At 44.0% G+C, this 21,076-nt stretch overlaps 1 protein-coding gene across 2 annotated transcripts in view; it reads left to right on the top strand.

The window, feature by feature from the left end:
* Positions 1–822: 822 nt before the first annotated feature.
* The window catches only part of LMCD1 (LIM and cysteine rich domains 1), a 57,569-nt gene continuing 37,315 nt past the window's right edge, over positions 823–21,076 (top strand). For both annotated transcript variants that reach the window (XM_047849028.1, XM_047849029.1), the window contains exon 1: positions 823–981. In XM_047849028.1, the coding sequence (XP_047704984.1) occupies positions 940–981 (42 nt within the window). In that variant the 5' untranslated portion in view covers positions 823–939. The remainder of the gene's footprint in view (positions 982–21,076) is intronic.

Consider the following 21,076-nt stretch of genomic DNA (forward strand, 5'->3'; position numbering starts at 1 on the left):
CCTCATGTACCAAATGCGAGTGAAAATCACCGTCATTATCATCACGGCAACAAGAACACCTTAAGTACTCACGAAACTAGAAAGAAAATGTGCATCTCAGCGCTTATTTAAAATCAGAATTGTATTCTCCTCCTCGCTGAATTGGGAGGGTGTACTCTAACACAACTTACGGAAGGCAGATTCATATAACTTAGAAACCTCCATTTAAAAACAAAAAAAACAACAAAAAAAACTTAACTCCGCTGGACTCTCACCTCTTGTCTGCTCACTGGAGGGAGGACTTGCCCGGGTTGGGGAAAGTTAGCAGGCCCAGTCGGTGAGACTGAATACCACCTGCCTCCCCCGCCTCGTCCCGCAACACAGCCCCCCCCCCCCCCCCCCCCGCCCGCCCGCCCTCCAGAACAAGGCAGAAAGGGTGGGAAGGGGAACACGCTCAGCATTTATTTTTGGACCCAGCTCACTAAAAATACCTCGGCCTACCAGTTTGATCACTCTCCCCTCTGACCTGAATGGATCGCGGGGCCCAGCAGCCCGCCCCACCCTCTGCCCGTTGTCCTTTAAAGGAGAAGGGCGTGGGGACGGATTCCTGCAGCTCACTCGAGGGACTGATGAGAGCCGCCCGGACGGGCAGGGGCCGCAGCCGCACTGACGTCAGGGCAGCGCTCGCGCCGCAGCAGCCGCCCAGCGCGGCCCTGGCCGCCCAGAGGGAGGGGGTTGAGCCGCGCGCTGCGATTGGCTGGCCGAGCGCGAGCGCTCGCGAGGATTGGCTGGCGCGGTTTTAGAGGGAGTCCCGCTCTCCAATTAAAGGACCTCGCGGCGCCGGGCTGAGCGCAGAGCTCCCCCTGGGCCCGCGAACCTGGCCATTCAGCCAGCGCTGTCCCCGCTGCGCGCCCTAGCGCCTCTGCCGAGAAGCCAGGCGCTGTTCCTGCACCACAGAAGATGGCAAAGGTGGCTAAGGACCTCAACCCAGGAGTTCAGAAGGTGAGCTGCTATCTGTCTGTACTTAACCCACATTCTACCTTTTCCTTGTGCCCCTCTCCCAGGTTTCGCGGAGACTTCCCCAGACGTAAGTAGAAGGAAATTCATTAAATTCCAAGACTTCCCAGAAAACAAGTTGGGAATACATATTTGAGCCAACAGGCACACACCCTAAAACTTACTCTTAAAAGCCATTGTGTAAAGTATTTGCAAAGAATCTTAGTTCTTCGGTGATGCTAATTAAAATTTAAATAAAACTTTTTTTTCTTTTTAAGAGTAATTCTATTGTCTGAAACGAGGGGCAAAAAAAACCCCTACCTCCTCCCACCCCATCTTCCACCTCCCGGAATTGAGGTGAAGGCTTGGGGGAGAGTAACATTTACTCACAAGGAATCTCCCTTTTGGCTGTCTGTCCTCCTAGTATTTTGTGTTTTTCGCTCACACACACGTTTCTTTAGTTGGTGATGTTGACAATGGCAGCAGTGCCAGCACAGGGGAACTAATTTCTCTCCCTAGGGTCTGCACGTTTCCCTTTCAGGAAGGGCTGGCCCAGAGCCCAGAAGGTCACGGGTGAATTACTGCAGGAGAGGCCCTCAGCTGTGCCTGTAGCTTCAACACCCACCAGCTACTTACCTGGATGCAATTGGGAGAGGGCACAGGTCAGAGACTTAGAGGGCAAATGAGCTGGAAAGGAACAGAGAGACAGTCTAAGCCAGTGGAGAAACAGAAGCCCAGGGTTATAGAGCATTGGTTCCAGCAGGCAACACAGGGTAAGGAAAGCCTGAGGCTCTGAAACCCTGGCCCTGCCCCTTTTTAGCTATACTGTATTGACCAAGTCACTTTTCTGTGCCTCATTTTCCTTGTCTCCAGTTTGGGGGATAATAGACCTCGCCTCCCTCCCAGCAGTTGTATCAGTAATGATACACTATGGGTTAATCTCCCAAAGAAGTCATTTTTAAACTCTTGCAGGCAGAGTCCTCCTTAGACATCTGCCATTACCTGTGGAGTAGAATGAGAGGCAAAAAACCAAAACCAAACAAACAAAAAACCCCAAACCCATGTCCGACTCAAAATAAAAATGCAAGCCAGATACTTAGAGCCACAGAGTTCGTGCATCTGATTTATTGCTGCACCATTACATAGCTGTCCTGCCCCAGACTCCCACACAGAGTCCTGCAAACCTTTCTGAATGTGTTCACCAAGTCAGACTTAATCAGGGCATCTCTGGAACGTACCATGTCCCATCACATTTGCCAGACTATTTGGAGAATCAGGTCGTCTCTCCTTCTATGGAATTCTCAGAACACTTTAGATCTTGGTAAGGTACCTGCTAATTTCTACCTAGTAGTGAGTCCTGCACACACTGCTCTTATTTCTTTACACATCTTTCTAAACTCCTTGAAGGCAAACCTTTCTGGTTCATCTCTGTTCCAGCACAGCATACCATACACAGGACTCAATAAACTACCGGGGAACCACTGAATATCCGTCCAGCTAAGACCATAGTGTTCACGGACAGTACATTTTGTACATGAATGTTTTTTAACTTGTAGCAGCCGGACATTTGTGTGCCTGAACTGCCTCCCCAAATTCAGCTGAGGTAAAAGAGTTTAGGGCTAAAGGGGCAGAGCTCTCACTGTCCTCTACAAAGTCAGGTGATTTGGGGGTGGTTTTACTACATGTTGACTGATAGATAATGTCTGAAGTAAGGCAGAGTACATGGAAACCCTCCTCCTTACTGAAAGCCAAAGCCACAGCTTGGAGGAAGCCTTGTTTTTATTTTCCTTTGCATCGGAGAGTGTGATTATCCGGATTAGAGGTGGAACATGTTCTCCTTCTTGTCACCCTCTAGTGCCAACTTCCTTGGCCTGCAAAGGGTTTATTTTCCATTTAGATCCAATTACAGGCTTAGAGAAGGAATGTGGTGGGTAGAGATGAAAGGGTGGACTTTTTTTTTTTTTTAACCTCTTGGGACTGTGGCAATGAGGACGGTCACCACTATGTAGATTAACCAAAGTCTTCAACTCAAAAAGTCAAGGGAAAAGAAGGGAGTGGGAGATAACTTCTCTTTGCTGAACTTTATAATAGTGATTAAACACTGTCATACCAACAGCATGCTGAAAAGCTTTTATTGCATATTTACTCTTTAAATCTGCAGCAGCGGGGCGGGGGGTATAACATTTGGCTTCAGGATGCCTAATCACACGTAGGCATTTTGAAACCATTTCATTAGACTCTTGGAGCTGCAAGAGACGCATTTACAAAATGAGAAATGGTTTAAAATGGCATACAAACTGTCTCTGCTGCCCTACCCCCAAAGGGAAGAGGGATACGAGGAATCCTTAGCAGCTGGAAAGTCATAAAAAGGTCTTCAGGAAAACATAAAATCCAGAACCCGGAGTAGCCTTAGAGACTGTCTAACCAATCTGACAGAGTGGCTCCTGAGGATCACATACCTAGTTAGTGGCAGACCTTAGAAACAGTTACCTGCCTCCTCTCATCTGTTCAATGCTCCCAGTGGCTACTCTTGAGCCATCATGTGTTTTTTTTCTACTGGGAAAGAGAAGGTGTCCTAGCACAGAAAGTTCCCTGAGCATAGTCAACATTCCTTGGTAATAAAGGGCCTTGAAGGCCAAATGCCATTTCTTTTAGTGGAATCAACCACTACTGCGGATTTATTCTGTTGTTGATTAAGCAAATTTAAGAATACTGGTACTGCTGTTCTTGTAACCAGATCCAGGTTCCTACCCCAACTCTACCACTTACTAGCTATGTGCTCTTGGGCAAGCGAATTAACTTCTGAGTCTGTGTCCTTATCTGAAAATTGGAGAGACGGTCGCAGCACCTACCTCCCAAAGTATCCGTGGTCATTAAATGAGATAACGTATATGACAGGCTCAGCACGGCAGCTTTCAGAGTTAGCTAGGAGTAGTAGGCGGAGTGGTAGGAGTAGTATTGGTTGGCAATGGTAGATTTCGATGGGTGTGTGAATGCTGAAAGGAGTCTTTTGGTGGATAAAGGACACGCTTTTCTTTATGACTATCTCAAGAGCAACTAATTTTTATTCAGCTGAACCAAAGCCAGTTGCTCAGTCTTGATAAGTTGAACATTGATCTTGTCTTCATTCTCCCCCCAACAGATACAAAATCTGCTTACAGGGAACAGAGATCACCAGTCATCTCACTCTGGAGTCATAGAATTTTAGGCCTGAAAAGGGACATGGAGCTCTCTTCACTTTTTAGACAAGGAAACTTAGCCCCAGAGGGGTCCAGCTCCTTACGTGAGATTGCTGAGAAAATGTGCCGAAACCCATTAGGCTTTGCAAGAATACAGGCCTATTGGCTGCCAAGGAGCCACTTGCAGGAATTTAGAAAGGACTAGAACAAAGAGATCTAAGAGCATGTTCACTGTTGACTGTACATGTGCCAGTGGATTGGCTCCAAAGGGAGCCAGTTTTTTCTGTTTTCACCCCTCAACACAATGTCAGAAGAGGATTACATGATGGTTCTAAGTGCATTGCCAGGTTCAGCTGGGCGTCTCCCCACATCCTCGTCTGCATCCCATCCCTCCTGGCTTTCCTGTCCCCCGGCTTCATCCTCTCCTCTGCCCTCAGCGCTTCCTGCTTTCACCTCCAGTTCCCGCAGCGTGCAAAACTGCTGGCATGTTGCCTGAGCAAGCCGATCCAATGTAAACACAGCTCCTCAAGAACTGTCGTTGGCTCCTTCAATCTTAAAAATATACTAGGCTGTCACTTAAAGATCTTTATAGCCAAGGCAGTGTAGACATGCCCATAGGTGTATAAGGAACTTGGCCCCAAAGAGAGCCTTTTTAAAAAAGAAAGACAGAAATTATCCAAGTCCTTCTTAAAGGATCTCTGAAAACAGATGCTGAAGCCATTACTTGGTAAATTGCAGATGCTTGTCATCTTGTGCAGACCTGTGTGAATATGTGGGGTTGGCGGCTGCTGATGGACTTTCACCATTGCATCCACCACCTGGGGTGGTGGGGGCAAGGAAAGGCTTAATCACAGACCATCTCCAGGCTTTACACTCAGCCATCTAGGCTCCAAGACCTCCTCTCAGCCAGGGCTTATCCACCATTCTATAAGCAGGACAGGGGGGAGAGGGCTTCGGTATTTCCCTCTGAAGTTCCTGTGGTTTGATCCTCTCTCCACACTAACTAGCCAAAGGTGACAGGAAGAAAAAGAATAGGCTGAGTCCAGCAAAAGCTGGGGACCAGGAAGGAGGGACAGTGACACAGGCTCACGTGTGCCTCTTTCTTTCCCACCCCCATGCCTGCCACTTCTGGTGAGAATAAGGTAAGGACAGAAAGGTGAGGGAATAATTCCTCCTACAGCCTGCTGGAGTCAGCAGGTCTCCTGAAGAGGTATTCAATTTGATTTTGGAAAGGAGATTCATTTTTGCTTTCCAACTTACACATTCAAAATAGCGTGTGAATAATAAAGTGGAAATCTGTCATGATGAGCATAGACCTTGGGAGTTCTTATCTCCCCAGGGTTCATCCAACACCACTGAAATATTTATTATGAGAACTTTTCTGGCAGGGGTTGAGTCATGATAATAACTGCAGGCATTTCTTTACCAGGTGACTTTGGACAGGTCACCTTTCCTAGGAAGTAGCGGACCTTGAAGGAGAACCAGTCTTCCTTTTCCCTCCAGTCCACTGACCTTTCCAGTACACCAGACTGTCTCCCAAATAGCAAATGTTTATGGAAAACAGGCCTAAAACCTTGTCCCACTGAAAGTAGAATTGTGGAACAGCTCTTCAGGACATCCAGAAGGAAAAGACAGCTGTTGTCCTTTAAGTGCCTTCCTTTGGAAGTACCACCCCCCTCCTTTTCATTTTCTGTTGGGAAGAGGATTTGGCTGGCAGCTGCCATGATCTTGCCAGGTGCAGGGCCACCAACCACTTCTATAGGAGTCGCTCAAGATGATGATATTTCTTTAACTCCACATGGAATGTCTAGGGTGTCCTAAACCTATTCTTGGAGCTTCATACATATCAATGGCATGGATCTGCAGAAGTTCTAGAAATTCTTTCTATAAAGCTCTTATAGAAAGCATTAAACAAGAAGTTGGGTCTCATTATGTGCACTGAGATTCTTTCAGTGGCCAACACTTATACTTGGTATCTAAGCCTAAATATCTGATGTGGAAATTTGATGGTGGTTTCACCAAAACAGAAACGGTAATACAATTACAAGGCTTTGTCAAACTTCCAGATCAACTCTTTGCTCATTGTCTGCTGTTTTATATGAGAAGCAAACCCTTTTACACTTTCTCTCAGAAGGGACATGTTTGATATTTTATCATTTATTTGGACTCCTGTCCCCTAAGGACTCTCCAGGAAGACTCCTTCATTCTCTGCTAGCATAGACAAATTCGAGGAAAGACAAAAGAGAGGAGGGAAAGACATCTCTTGAGTACATGTAGGTGCCTGACATTTTCTCACATCCCATTTAGCCTTAAAGACTACCATGCAAAAATTTGAATATCCTTTCTACACATGAGTAAATTAAGATTAAGTGATTATATGATGGCAGGTTACAAACTCAAACCCAGTCTTCTCTGGTCCCAAACCTTAACCTCTTTCCACTCTAAGAAAAAAATAAGAAGGCTTTCCTCAGAAGTAGCAGTCTGGTGGAGGGGAGCTGTGATTATCAGCGAGAGCTCCACTCAGAGATCAAAGTCCCTCTACACCTTACTAGTCTGATTCAGGAATTACTCAGCATTTACCAAATGTTACCAGGCATTTGTACCTCTCTGGTATCTCTTGGTCACTATACTGTCACCCACATCAAGTCAAAGCCATTTCCAGATATAGAACAAGGGCTTTCTAGATTTCTCCTGGTTCTTGGTTTTCTAGAAGTCTGGTATAACTCTCAAGGGAGGGGGCTAGTAGGGAGACAATCTAAGGAAGCATACAATAATATCCTGAAATTACTGAAGAAGCAGTGACCCTTGGCCAAAAAAATAAAAATAAAAATAAAAATAAATCCTAGAGATCCCAGTCCCAGAGCTTCCAGGAAATTCTAGCCTGGGGATAAGCTTGACCTCTGGAATGTGTATCTCTACATGCCTGGTCAGCCTGACTCATGGTCTACCCAATAACACGTGAATCAGGACCAAGCAAAACACAGCCAAGCCCCCACCAGGACATGCTTTAAAAGGAAATAAGATTGCTGAGGGGGGCGAAAAGCAAAGGCTCCATTTGGCACATCACTCTCTGGAAGAACAAAAGAGTACTGGGGTCCAGCCCATGGCGGCTGTTTCAAATCCACATGATATGTTTATGGATTTTTTTTCTCCTTGTGTTTTAAAACATTAGGTTCTTTATCAAATTAATCTTTGGAGAAAAATGCAAATGAATCATTTAAAAGAGCTGAGCAGAATCTAGGGATCCTTTGTGTGGCAGTTGGGACACAGGGGAGAAATAACATGTCCAAGATTTACCTGAGACATAACGAAAAGATGCACTGATTCACATCATCTTTTATGAATGCAGGAGAAAAGGGGATCTTCTCTATTCTGTCACTTCCATGCCCAGAGGACTCTAATTTCACGTCAACTTCATACCCTCAAACTTCAGAAGGTCAAGTGAACGTTTTGGCTATGAATTTAGCTTTAGCCACATGATTTAGAGGCCAACTGAGAAGCGGTTAAACACACAGCCTTTGCAAGTATGGAGATCTAGATGTGACTCATGGTTCTGCCATTTGCTAGGTCTGTAATCTCTGCCAAGTTGCTTTTCCTCTCTGGACCTCTGGTTCCTCATTTGAGAAAGCGAGTTAACAATAGTTCTACATGTAAACAATAGTTAACAAGATAAAGCACGAAAAGTGCCTGGATGCCTAGTAAGTGCTCAAAAAATATTTCCTCTTGCCGTTACTGGTATCCCCTCTCATCAGTACAGCACAGAAATCCCATAGGTAGTTAAACCAAGTTCAGCTTACCTACGTCATGTCACATGTGGCTTCCAAGATATCAGATTGCAGGACCTTCTCTTTGTAGCTAAACTTAGACTTAGCCATAAATATACTCAGGCAGCATCATATGCAAAATCGTGACAATGGCAACAATTTGCTTTGGGTATCTGTTGCTCCACTTCTAAAAAGGAGCCCTCCCCTTGCCTGAGACCAGTCATTGGCACCAGCCATGTGATCTTACACAGGGACTTCCTCTCACCAACCCTCGGATGTCTTGCTTATAAATCAGGGTAATGGTCAGTAATTTCTTCATTTAGCAAATATTTATTTAGCTTCTGTCATGTGCCAAGCACCGTGCTGAGCGCTGAATAAAAGACAATGAATAAAACAAGTTTTGGTCCCTGCCACATAAACTTGAGTCTGCTCAAATGCATTTCTCATAAAGGTAGGATAAAGGCCAAATAATGTCAGTGTCCTAGGATTCTGTGTATTCCATGACCATCTGTAGCGCTCAGGTGTATACACACACACCTACCTCTTCTCCTTTGCTACCCACCCTCATATTTCCCAGCACTGCACATTTGAGCCACAACCAACCCCAGTCATGTCTACAGTGCAACAGTACAACGAGTATGATAATTCTCCCAGTTACTGCATTTTAAACAGGCAGTTTAGTGATGAGAAGTCTGAGGCAAGGGGCATACTGGAAGCTCTCAGATGCTACTGGTAACGAGCAGCCCCTTCAGCTGCCTTGCAGACATGGAAGAAGACAGATCGTTGGTGCTCAGCCTATGTCCTCAGATACAGCCCAACACCCCAGGCTCTGTCCTTAGTGGTGTTGATGGCAGGGGCACCAAAGGACAGGAGCACAGAGAAAGGTCTCTTGGCTGACTAACACCCCATAACCTGCCCTTAAGAAGACGGCATCTATTTGGGCTGTATGACTAAGTGACATGTCCAGGTACTGATTCATGAGGCTGACTACCAAGGTGACTGGCCTGGCTAATCCATTGGCTAGAAGAAGTGGAGGGAGAGAGGAGCCCAGCCCTGCCCTCATCCTGGAAGAGAGCCACCCACCTGCTGAGACATTCCTGTGCTCCCTACCCAACCCTGGCACTGATGCCAGCCAGTGTCCTTCTTAAGGGGGATCTGGCCCCAATGTGGGCAGGGGTCAGCATTTGTGGGCTTATTGTAGAGGAAGTCAAGGGAATTTTTTAAATCTTGCTAGTGGATGGAGGAGAGGTTTTTAACCAGGGATCTGTGGATAGAACTGAGGGTATCAAGGAATGTAAATGAGGAAAAATCGCATCCCAATATACCCAGCCTCTATCTGATTCAGCTTTTTCTTCAGTTATGATGGAAGGCAAAAGCCCAGATAGCTTAGCAGCCCCTGACTTGTCTTTTTAACCAAATAAAGCTATTGAACAAGATATTTACATTAGAAAAAGATAGCTGGATGTAGGCCCTATGCCCTTGATACCAGTGGAAATGTGATACTTTCATATCCTATTACAGCTGAGATAGATGTCTAATGTACCACTTACGCTTATCCATGTTCTGTAATAACAATAAATCCACTGCTGAGTCTTATTAATAACTTAATAAAGGCATGTGTGTTCCTAAATCATAGATCTGTTTTTATCTATTGATACTGTTTCAGTAATAATGGTTTCCTCTGTAATCCTACATATTTTATGCATTTAGAACATTATTCTAAGAGGGAATGGCTTTGTGTCAGACAACCAAAAGAGCCCAAATATATTAAGACCTCTGTCAAAGTCAAGCTTTGACAGTATTCTATATACATATACACAAATATGTGCATATATAGGGGCACCTGAGTGGCTCAGTCGATTAAGCGTCTGACCATTGGTTTTGGCTCAGGTCACGATTTCACAGTTGGTGAATTTGAGCCCCACATGGGGCTTCGTGTTGACAGCATGGAGCCTGCATGGGATGCTCTCCCTCCCTCCCTTCTTCCCTCCCTCTCTCTCTCTTTCCCCCATCTGCTCCTGTGTGCTCTCTCTCAAAATAAACTTAAAAAAAAAAACGAATTTAGTTTGTTCAAACATATATGCAATTATGATATGCCAGGAACTAAGCTGATAAGTAGAAAAATAGAAGGAAAAGAGTCCCAGAAGCTGATGGTTTCAGAAGAGGAGCAGCCAGTCTGGCCATTAAAGAAGAAACAGTCCCTGAAGACCTTGACCAGAGGTAGGAGTATGGAAGTGAGGGGGATCAGAAGAGGCAGTACTTAAACCCCACCTGGGAGGTCAGGGAAGGCTTACCCAGGAGGCGACATCTGAGCTGAGTGTTGAAAGACAAGGATAAATGAGCTGTTAGGATCGGGTCATGGTCTAGTTTTATGCTTTCCAAGTACGTCACGTATACTGTCCATCCTACCTGACTTCTAACTCAGGGAATATCATCCATCTTGAATTGCAGAGAAATACATTTCCGTGTATCCATCCATCCCTACATCTGCAGCTTTTGTTTTCTCCTCTGAGAACTTGCTCCTCTTGCCTCTCAACCAAAATATTTCGGGTGATGAGGATAGCAAACCCTGTCAGATGGGCACACAGAAAGCTTTATAGCAGTGGCTTGAGACTCTCAGCACAGGAGATCTGGCAGACTCACCCCCGTCGAGTTTGAAGTTTTGCAGGAAGATTTAGATTCAGAGACCTGAGATTATGCAATAGAAATGGGAAGAAAGGAACACACACACACACACACACACACACACACACACACACACACACTGTGAAATTCAGCACACAGCACATGTGAGCAGAACATGAAAACAATCCAGAGCACCACAGGCAGCAGTTTTGCCCCCCGAGTTTTATTCACCTTTCAACTCTGAAACCATAAATGATACTTAAGAGGAAAAGAAATCCCAAGTAGGACACCTTAATGAACTAACAGAAAGAAAATCAGCCTTTTGAAATGCAGGAAGTTGGTTAATAAGATGGAGAATCTGCCATCACAACAATTCCTTTTGTCCATTTCTTCAGATTTCTCACTTGGTCTGACAATGTGGGTTCCTTGTTGCCATGTGGTAGAGCAGATGAGGCATCAAAATGAAAAACACATGGTTTGGATGTCAAAATGCCACTGGGATGATTGTTCTTGATTTTTGTCAGTTGTATATGGTATGTAAAAGAAAAATTCCAGATGATTCCCTGCCAGTTATCTGGCAAATGAAATTATGGAGATCATTGCTATGTGTGGACCTGAGAAGAACCTGAGAAGAGGCAAAGTTTGATGGAAAAGCTGTGTTTCCTCTCGAGTCTGTCCTCCTACACAGCCAAAGTCCTGAACAGCCCATGGGGGGGAGACACCCTATAATTAAGATTCATGCTACCTAGAATGGCTGTTGTCACTCACCTCTATTTTTCCTTGGACCCAGCCCAGGGCTGGGACCATCACAAGGGAAATCATCATACATTTATTTTAATAATGCTTGTAGTGAATACTTCAGCAACTACAATTAATTTTTAAGAGGTCGAAAAGGCTTCAGAGTTTCCCTAGGTCACCTTCCTTATTTAACAGACAAGGAAACAACAGATCTAGCAGGTTAGGTGACTTGTTCCAGGTCACAGAGCTAGTGAGTAGAAGAGGTGGGGTAAGAATTTGAGGTATCATAGCATTTCAGGTTCAGAAAAACTTTTAAAACTTTATTTTGCTCAACTGTCCCATCCTTAAACATCAGATGAACTGGACACGACAGGCAGATGCTCTGAGAATACCACTGACAAGCACTTGCAGCTCCCGAGGAGACCTATTGAACTCCTCTGCTTATGAGACAACTCCTCCTTATTGTGAGCTAAAATCTATCTCTGCAACCTCTTCCCATTGCTTCTGTTTCCCTAGCTCCTCAGTGCAAGGATGTGATGACCACATTTTCCTAACGTTCCTGTTCTGGTAACTGACCAAGTCCTACATGTTGTTCAGGATTAAGGTCAAAGCATCTGTTTTCCTGGGTTAGTTCCTGGCTTCTGGGGGACCTGGTGTCAGCCTTTAGCCAAGTGAGATGGCCAGGAGACAGCCCCCATGTTTTGTTTTGGCACGAGTTTGGTGACCTCCACTTAAGCAGGTTATTTACCTCTCCTTAAAATCTCACCCAATTGGGAAGGTCACTTCTATGCCACCAAACTATCCTATTTCTTGGAGGATAGCTTTTAAAGTGGAAAAACATGGCAAAAGAGGAGGGGATAGGCAACTCTAAGCACTAAGAACTCCAAACCTGTGTCCTAAATACTCATGAAAAATCAGCACTGGTCTATACACAAAGTACCTGATTTATAAAGGGCGGAGGTGTGGGGATATGATAAGAAATCAGAAAAGGCTAAGGAGGAAAAGAAGAAAACCTTGATAAACAGAGGTAATATCTTTTTTAAAAGCTTTTAAAATTATTTGCAAAGTTGTCATAGCTTACTATATGGAATGCTAGAACAGTAACAAAGTAGTCTAAATTTTATATCCTGGTGACTTTACCATCTAGAAGGAATGCTCAAAATATAAATATGAAGGGGGCACACGCCTAGGTAGCTCAGTTGGTTAAGTGTCCAACTGATGATCTCAGCCCAGGTCTTGATCTCAGGGTTATGAGTTCAAGTCCCACATTGAGGTCCATGCTGGGCATGAAGCCTCCTTTAAAAAAAAAAAATGAAGGCTGGTCACCAATAATAACTTGTTTCATTAAATGATGCCACTAAGAAAGTGAAAGACAATCCACAAAGAAAATATTCACAGTACATATATCTGACAAGAGATTGTATCCAAAATATATAAATAACTGCTTTAAATCAAATTTTTTTACCTTTTTTTAACATTCATTTTTGAGAGAGACAGAGCATGAGTGGGGCAGGGGCAGAGAGAGAGGGAGACACAGAATCAGAAGCAGGCTCCAGGCTCTGAGCTGTCAGCACAGAGCCTGAGGCAGGGCTCGAACTCACCAACCCTGAGATCATGACCTGAGCTGAAGCTGGGCTTTCAACCAACTAAGCCACCCAGGCACACCCCATTTAAATCAATTTTTTAAAAGCAGTCCAATTTTTAAAAAAACAATAGGTGAAGATTTGAACAAGCATGTCACAGAAAAAAATGTCTAAATGGCTAATAAGTGTAGGGAAAGGTATTCAACCTTATTACTCCTGAGAAAAACACAAAAGCACAATGATACGGCATTACATACCCAGAAGAGTAGTAAAATTAAATATTGACAATAGCAAGTGTTGACGAGGATGTGGAGCAGCTAGAATTCATACATTGCCAGAGACAATATAAAATGATACAACCTTTTTGGGAAACTGGTAGAAGAATCTTGAGATAAAAGAAGGAAAGAGAGCATGAGGGCAGAGGACACAAGACAGACATGGAAAAGAGTAGGTGAGACCAGCGTCCCTCTGCGGGATCCTCAACCATGGGGCTTATTCTAAAACCTTCTTACTCCTGGGCCAAGATCAGAACTGACAAGGTAGGAGTAGAGCCAGAGACATGGGAGGGAGACTCTGGTAGATTTAGGAAGAATCTGGAGATGAAAAGGAAATGAAAGTGAGAGGGTTGGGGAAGGCACCATTCCAAACCAAACTGAATTTTTAATGTCTGGTCCCAAGTTTTATTATCTTCCTGCAGGCTCGCCTATGAAAGGATTGGTTTTAGGATGGTGGATGAGCCAAGCCTTGATTTGTTTCCCTTCTTCAAACAACTGACTTGAACTTTCATCTGATCCTTGAGGCCCCCTCTTGCTGGCTGGAGGTCTCTTGAGAAAAAACTCCAGTGATTTCCATGGTCTGGGGAGGCAGTTGGCTCAGTGCTCTGGACAACAGCAGCCACATCTCAGCAGAGTTGGCCCTCCTGAGAGACAAGAGCCAGAGCGACAACTGAAAATTGGCTGAAATTTAGTCCAAACCACTCAGAGCTCAGACCAATATCGATGTTAAGTTTCTAGTCCTTGATGAATATTTATACCAAAATAGGGCCAGTGGAAAAGTTCCATCTGTGTGGATTTTAAGAATTTTGCCTTCCCTCAGCCACGTTGACCAAACTCAGGAAAGCAGCAGAATCATTGCCAAGTACGTACTCTTTGAAGTACAAGAAATTCTGAGAAGGCCCTGGACCCATCATATTTCTTCTTATCCCAAAAACTTAGATTTGGCACTCCTTTCTTTAAAAAATTCTTACTATCTCCACCTCTTGGTGCTTTATAATTTTAGCCTAGCCTTTGACACCATGAACACTCTTTTTTTAAATTTTTTTTTAAATTTTTTTTTGAGAGAGAGAGAGAGAGAGAGAGAGAGAGACAGACACACACACACACACACACACACACACACACACACACACACACAGAGTGTGAGTGGGGGAGGGGCAGCAAGAGCCGGAGACAGAATCCGAAGCAGGCTGTAGGCTCTGAGCTGTCAGCACAGAGCCCGATTTGGGGTTCAAACTCACAAACCACAAGATCATGACCTGAGCAGAAGTCGGGACACTTAACTGACTGAGCCACCCAGGCACCCCCACTATGAACACTCTTTTGAAAGAGTGGATAAGTCTATTCAAAGTCTTGTTGGGTGAAATTGCTTTCCTGGTTGATATTTTCCCCATCTTTCTAAAATCTGGGTGGTCCAGTTAATCACTTTAACTCACCTCCTTACTTTGCTAGTAGAGAAATGGCCCCAAATTTTCTCCTCAGTTGTATTACTCACTCCATACTCCTCAGAACCAAAAACAAAAAATTTCAGTAAGTTCTGCCCTTGATAGGAGGGATTAAATTAGAAGCTTTGCTCTTGCACCAGGCATATTAACTGCATTTATCAAACATGGGCCATGTGCCAGGCACTGTGCTACATAGTTTTTTCCTAATGTTTATAGAAATCTCATTTTATGGATGAGTAAACTAAGATTCAGAGAGATTAAATAAATTGCATTGGTGACATAGCTAGATGATGAACATGAATTAAATGTAGGAGAGTCAATCCACAGCTCTCCCTCTGCCCTCTATGCCATTTCTTATCTACATGTAACACATTTGCAGGGTTCCAGAAGATGAGTAATGATAGAGAGTAGTGCTCAGGCTCAGACCTTTTAAAAGTCAATAGCACTAGTTAGAATTTAATAATGTTGTTTTATATTTGTCATATTTTTTACACTTACCTTCTATTTTTTAAATTCTTTTTAACATTTGTTTATTTTTGAGAGAGAGAGAGCATGCACAAGTGCGTGCAAGTGGGGGAAGGGCAGAGAGAGAGGGAGACATAGAATCTGAAGCAGGCTCCAAGCTCTGAGCTGTCAGCACAGAGCCTGACGTGAGGCTCAAACCCACAAACCGTGAGATCATGACCTGAGCCGAAGTCAGATGCTCAACCGACTGAGCCACCTAGGTGCCCCAGTTTACCTTCTATTTTAATATATTTTAGGGTTAAAAGGTTTTTTTTAAGAAATAAGTTTTTTTAAGTAATTTGTTTAAAGAAAAATTATAATAATCACCCAGGTGGTATACTGAGGACAGAATTCATAAAGGAGGAACATAGGCTTTCATAAACATCTAATATTGGATTACCCTTGATCTCTACAGCACTTTACAAATTTCTCAACATCCTATATGCATGATCATGTTTGATTCTCACAACAGCCCCATGAGGATGGTAGGAATTATGATCCATTTTAAAGGTGAAAAAAATCGAGGTTCAGAGAGCAGAAATTGCTCACCAGGGTTACATGTGTAGTGATAAAGTAGTCAGGGCTTGGGTTCAGCTCCAACACAAATGGTGTCCCCTGCTGCTCCACCAGCAAATTCAAGGGCAGGAGTGGAGAAAGCGATGTTCCAAAGCAATAATCCAAGACCAGAAATGCCATTGAAAGTCTGTAGAACTGAATGACTCTCACAGGCTGGCCTGAGTTTTCACTTTCCCAGTGCTTGTGTGTATTCTGTTTCATGGAGAAGCCCGAGATTGCTAAGTCTGAGTTGCTCTAGAGAAGTTGGATTTTCTCTCTCTGGTGAGTCACCTTTCAGAAGGTCAGAAAGTGGCTCTCCCATCATGAGAGCATCTCCTATCTTCTGGGGTACACCATGGAAGCAATGGCACACACTAGAAATGGGCCCCTCAAAGAGGAAAAGCTGGATTCTGCCCAAGAAGAAGAGCATTTCTTTCCATGTCTACTTGCCTTGAACAACTGACTGGTATGCAGACCACAGGTCTGGGTGACTGGATGGGTAGGAATACCATAAAGATGGGAGAACCAGTGGGTTTGGGTAGCAAAGAAGGTGAGGTGGGAGTGCCAACAGCCTATCCAAGAAGAGATTCCAGGAGCTGAAAGCACTCATGGAGGGAACACTGATAGCTGGAGAGAATACTGAAGCCATTGAATAGACAAATGCATAAGAGAGAAAAGCATGTTGAAAATCAAGAGGCTATAATGGGGCACCTGGGCGGCTCAGTTGGTTAAGCGTCCAACTTCAGCTCAGGTCATGATCTCATGGTTTGTGAGTTCCAGCCCTGTGCTGACAGCTCAGAGCCTCGAGCCTGCTTCTGATTGTGTGCCTCCCTCTCTCTCTGACCCCTCCCCAACTCACTCTCTCTCTCTCAAAAATAAGTAAACATTAAGAACAAGTGCTGGAACCTTAGAGTAGAGGGGAGGAGGAAGCGGTTGGGGAGGGCTGTTAAGAAGGGTTGGGCAACCAGGGTAGGCTAGAATCTTGGAAACTACAGGAAATCAGGTTGATTCTTGTTTTCCCAACTCTTCCTACAGGCATTCACCTCAGAGGAAGGGTATCTATTACGCATTAGCTTTTAACGCAACACTGAAGAAGCATTAATCGAAGGCAAAAATGAAAGTGTTATAAAAGAAGCTAGTCAGACACATGTTTATTAAGGAGCTACTATGTGCAAAGCAGAATTTGAGGCACTGGTGACAGAGCAATAAACTAGACACACAGGGACCCTGCCTCCATGTTGCTTTCTGTCTAGCAGGAAAGAATGTCATTGAAGAGTTATATTCAGGATTAAGTGATAATCATGATGAGTGCTACAAAGAAGTATAAGATACAGGGTTTTCTAAGACCCTATGATAGGGGTACCTGAATGACAAATACGAGTTAGGTGAGGGGAGAGAGAAATGTTCCACACAGAAGGAACTGCATATGGGCACACTCAGAGGTATACAGGAATGTATCATCTTTCCTGGGGCATATGGTTAAATGAATAATCCTAAATTTATTCAAGAGATAACTTTCTGGAAAGTGACTTGGTTTCCATAGTTCTGACTACATTTTGATTGTGTTAAATGAGCTGCAAAGGTGAGACCTTGAAAATGAATTATTTGCAAGGTGAGTGACCAAGTGCTGATTTCTGTTTCATAAAACTAGCTTGCAAAAACTTGATCTAAATGCCCTTAAAGTGTTTTTATTTCTAAGACTATGATTTCCTTGTGTCAGATTTTCTTAAACATAGAATTCCACTATATAAAGTATATACAACTGATGCATTATGGAGAGGGAAAGTCAAGGAGAGGATTAAGTATTTGAAGATATATTTAATATTAGTTTGAAAAACATATGCTAGCGAAGAAAAAGAAGAGGGAAGTCATTTGTAAGAAAGGGTACTTGGTTGAAACCAAGAAACCTTCTTGGTAAAGGCACTCCAGTAAAACGGAAGTGGTTTCTTAACATCAAGGCACCAATGTTGGCTGAAGGAAATGTGCGTGTCTCCATGCTTCCAATGTCATAAGTTAACCTGAGAATTTATGTGTGCGATTCCCAGCAGGAGTCATTTGCATAAGCAAAGCCTTCAGACTTTTAATAACAGTGCTGTACTTTTACATGGCACACTCCCTATTACAATGTTAAGATTCGGATAAGCAAGATTAAAAATTCTCCAACTTGGTTTGCTAAGTCTCTCCATTTCCAAAATTAACTCCAATAAAAGTGTGTTATCCTTAGATCAGTAATGCTGCAAGAATTCAGACACATACACACACACACACACACACACACACACACACACACACCCAATTAACATCCTTTTAGGAAAAAATTCTTAGGACATCAGGCCACTAAAATCAGGAGTCTTATAAAAACTGGGGAGGTATAATAACTAAGTATTGCTGGCCTCAAGCTTAGAGTTTTATACGAGGAGGAGTCTACTAAGGGCTGAAACCTAAGAAGTAGGAAGCCACTTAGATTTTAATTTCCAAGTATGGCCTGAAGGTATTAGGCCTGGGGACACCAACAGCTTGTTCTCATTTAGGAAATGGGGGAGGGGAGAGTAAAGAAACCCTACAAGGACTTTATTTTATCTTAATTTCCCTCAAGCCACTTGGTAAATCTCTGATAAAATTCCCAAGGGGGTTGGAGAGCTTCTGGCTCCTAGCAAAACTAGTGGCATTACTTACATCTTCCCAAGAACTGGCAGGGCCTATCAGTGAAAGAAAAAAAAGACAAGTTTAAAAAAGATATGTTGGAGCCTCTGCAAACAATTTGGCAAGAAATGCTAGGTCAGCTCTTGCCCTGTGGGAATCCCTTTCACAGTCAATGAAAACAACACCCATACTTTGGGAACCTAGTGGTCTCAAAAGATCCATAAAAAGTCTGGATGTTGGGAGTGGGGGGGGGGGGGGAGGGCAGGAGGACCCTCCCCCCACTGACTATTTTAACTAAGCAGTGTGCCCTCAAATAATGGGCTGACCTGTCTAAAACCAGGCAGTTCTCAAAAACAGGAGAGAGTGGTTTTGGCAGTCTGCGTTTGTGCAATTCACTATTCATGTTAGCCTGGGCAGTCCAAAGGAAGCTGGTGTCAAAGGAAAATATTAGTTCAGCCTGAAAATCCTATCACTTCAGTCCAGCAGGGTCCCTTACACGTAAAATTTGTGGACCTGCTTTGGATTCAACCACATGTACCCATGAGCTGTCAGCAAGAAGCTGGCAGCACACGGGCTGCTTACCTCTCTCCTTCAGTCACCATCATTTCTGCACTACCAAAGGAATGTTCGACAATGGAGGCAGAGTCCTGAGCAGGACCTGACAACTTCCAGCGTTTTCCATGCGCTGCCTTCAGATGCAATCATCCAGCCATGGAGCACTCGTTTTAGGATTTGGAGCTTTCTGCCTTGTTCTGTACTCCTCTTTTTCAAAGTGACCCCAGCCCCATCACCTTTGAAAGAAGAGTTATTCTGCAAATATTTCGAGACTGCCCACTTTGAAGGGCTCCGGCCATCGCCAAGTGGGAAAGGAGCCCAGCCATGTGAATCGTCTCATGCAATTGCTACAGCTCCTTTGTCCAAAGCTCCCTCATGTCAGGCCTTTCCAAGAGCCGCAAACCCTTGGAAAATGTACTGATTTGAGTCTTATCGCTTTTTTGCCTATTTTTGATGAAAGTGCTAAAAATACAAAAGAGTAAAATTACCCAAAAGGCAGATGGAAGCAAAAGAAAAAGGGGGTAGATAATCCCCTATCTTGGCTAGCGGAGCACTCACAGTGCCTGCTCCATTATGCCAAGTGATGATGTGGTAAGAGGTAGACATTACTAACAGACGCAGCCAACCAGGCCTGATAACGGGAAAGAATGGTTGCAATAACTTGTTCTAATCAAGAGGAGACATTCAGGATGCAGACAGTTAAGGATGGGGTCAGCTGTTGGATGGGCTGCAGTGTTAGAACCAGCTACCCCAAAGGCAGGCTTCCGTGTGCCCACTCTGTTCATGGCCCTGGGTCTGGGCATTCCTGTTTTTCTGAAACCAGCCTCAAATCAATGAAGGTTGGCTCAAAGAGGAGGTGGGGGGGGGGGGGTGGATAGGAAGGGAGGCAAGAGCAGGGTCTTAAACAGAGAAAGCTTTCATTTCACATTTCCCTTCCCCCATATGGATTTGCTTTTCTATTCAGTTTTCATAGCTAGATTAACCCTTTTTGTTCACACATGTGAATCTTGGGAATCTCCAATAATTTCCTTCCCTGGAGGAGAAGACAGAACCAAACAAGTGATTACAAGTATAGAAAATGTTCCATACAGGGCTGTGTGTGCGTGCGCACTCATGGATATGCATGCTGTGTGTGGATGTGTGGATGTGTGCACGTGTGTGTGCATGCATGTGGATGGGTGTCTAACAGGTCATACGTGGTGGTTAGGAGCTTAGAAAGGACAGGAGAGGGGAGAGCTTCCTGAAGAGGTAATGGGCGGAACTGGTGGCAGTTTCCAGAACTACTCCAGGGGCATGGTCATCAAGGAGACTCAACAGATGGATTGGGACCCATTTCAGGGGAAGCTGGCAGGGTAGACAGAGGAGCGAAAAGCTTCTTTCACCACCCCAATGGGCTGGGATCGCCGGGCATCCTGATGACTTTTCACACCCTCTAGAGCATGTGCTGGGATTCTGTGAATTTTCTTCTCCTTGCTGGCTGCCCTGCTTTCAACTTAATTTTACCTGTTAAATATCATGTGTTAAGAGAGGAAGAATAGTAAAGAGAACATGATGTACTCTGTATTTTGTCCCAAACACAAATTCTCGTAGAGTCAAGCCTGGACAAACCATCTTGACAAAAACAAAAACAAAAACAAAAACAAAAAACAAAAACAAAAAAACTTTTCTTATAGAGAGTAAAAAGTGCTCTTTTGTTGGGCATTTGTTCAAAACTTTATTTGGGATACCAGACACTCCTAACATGAGCTAAATTCATCAGACTAACTCTCAACCACAGCTGGTCTGAGGAATCAACTTAATACACACAACCATTTAACAGGAAAGATAATCAGATCTATACCCCAAAATACTGACAACTCAAGCATTTCTGCCATCAGCTCATCAGCCACTAAATGTTTTCCTTTTCTGCTGCTTTAAATAGGATTGGGCTTTAAAAACAAAAAGGAAAAAGAACAAGTTTTCCATCCATTGAATTCTGAGTACAAGATCAGCTGGGCTAATCTCAATTTGTTTAGTCTATGCATTTTTATCCTTATTACACAATTCAGGAAAAGGGTATCTAAGTTGAAGTGATTTCGTTACATCTGTGCTTGTCCAGACAGAAGACTAGGAACGCCCAGGGAACAACCATGGAGAAGAAACAGTGTATGTGGACACATACCCACACAGATATCCACATACATCTGCACACACACATCCATGTACACACATGCACACACACACAATCCCCTGAGG

This window comes from Prionailurus viverrinus, chromosome A2, assembly GCF_022837055.1.
Source record: "Prionailurus viverrinus isolate Anna chromosome A2, UM_Priviv_1.0, whole genome shotgun sequence".
In the NCBI taxonomy this organism is placed as follows: Eukaryota; Metazoa; Chordata; class Mammalia; order Carnivora; family Felidae; genus Prionailurus; species Prionailurus viverrinus.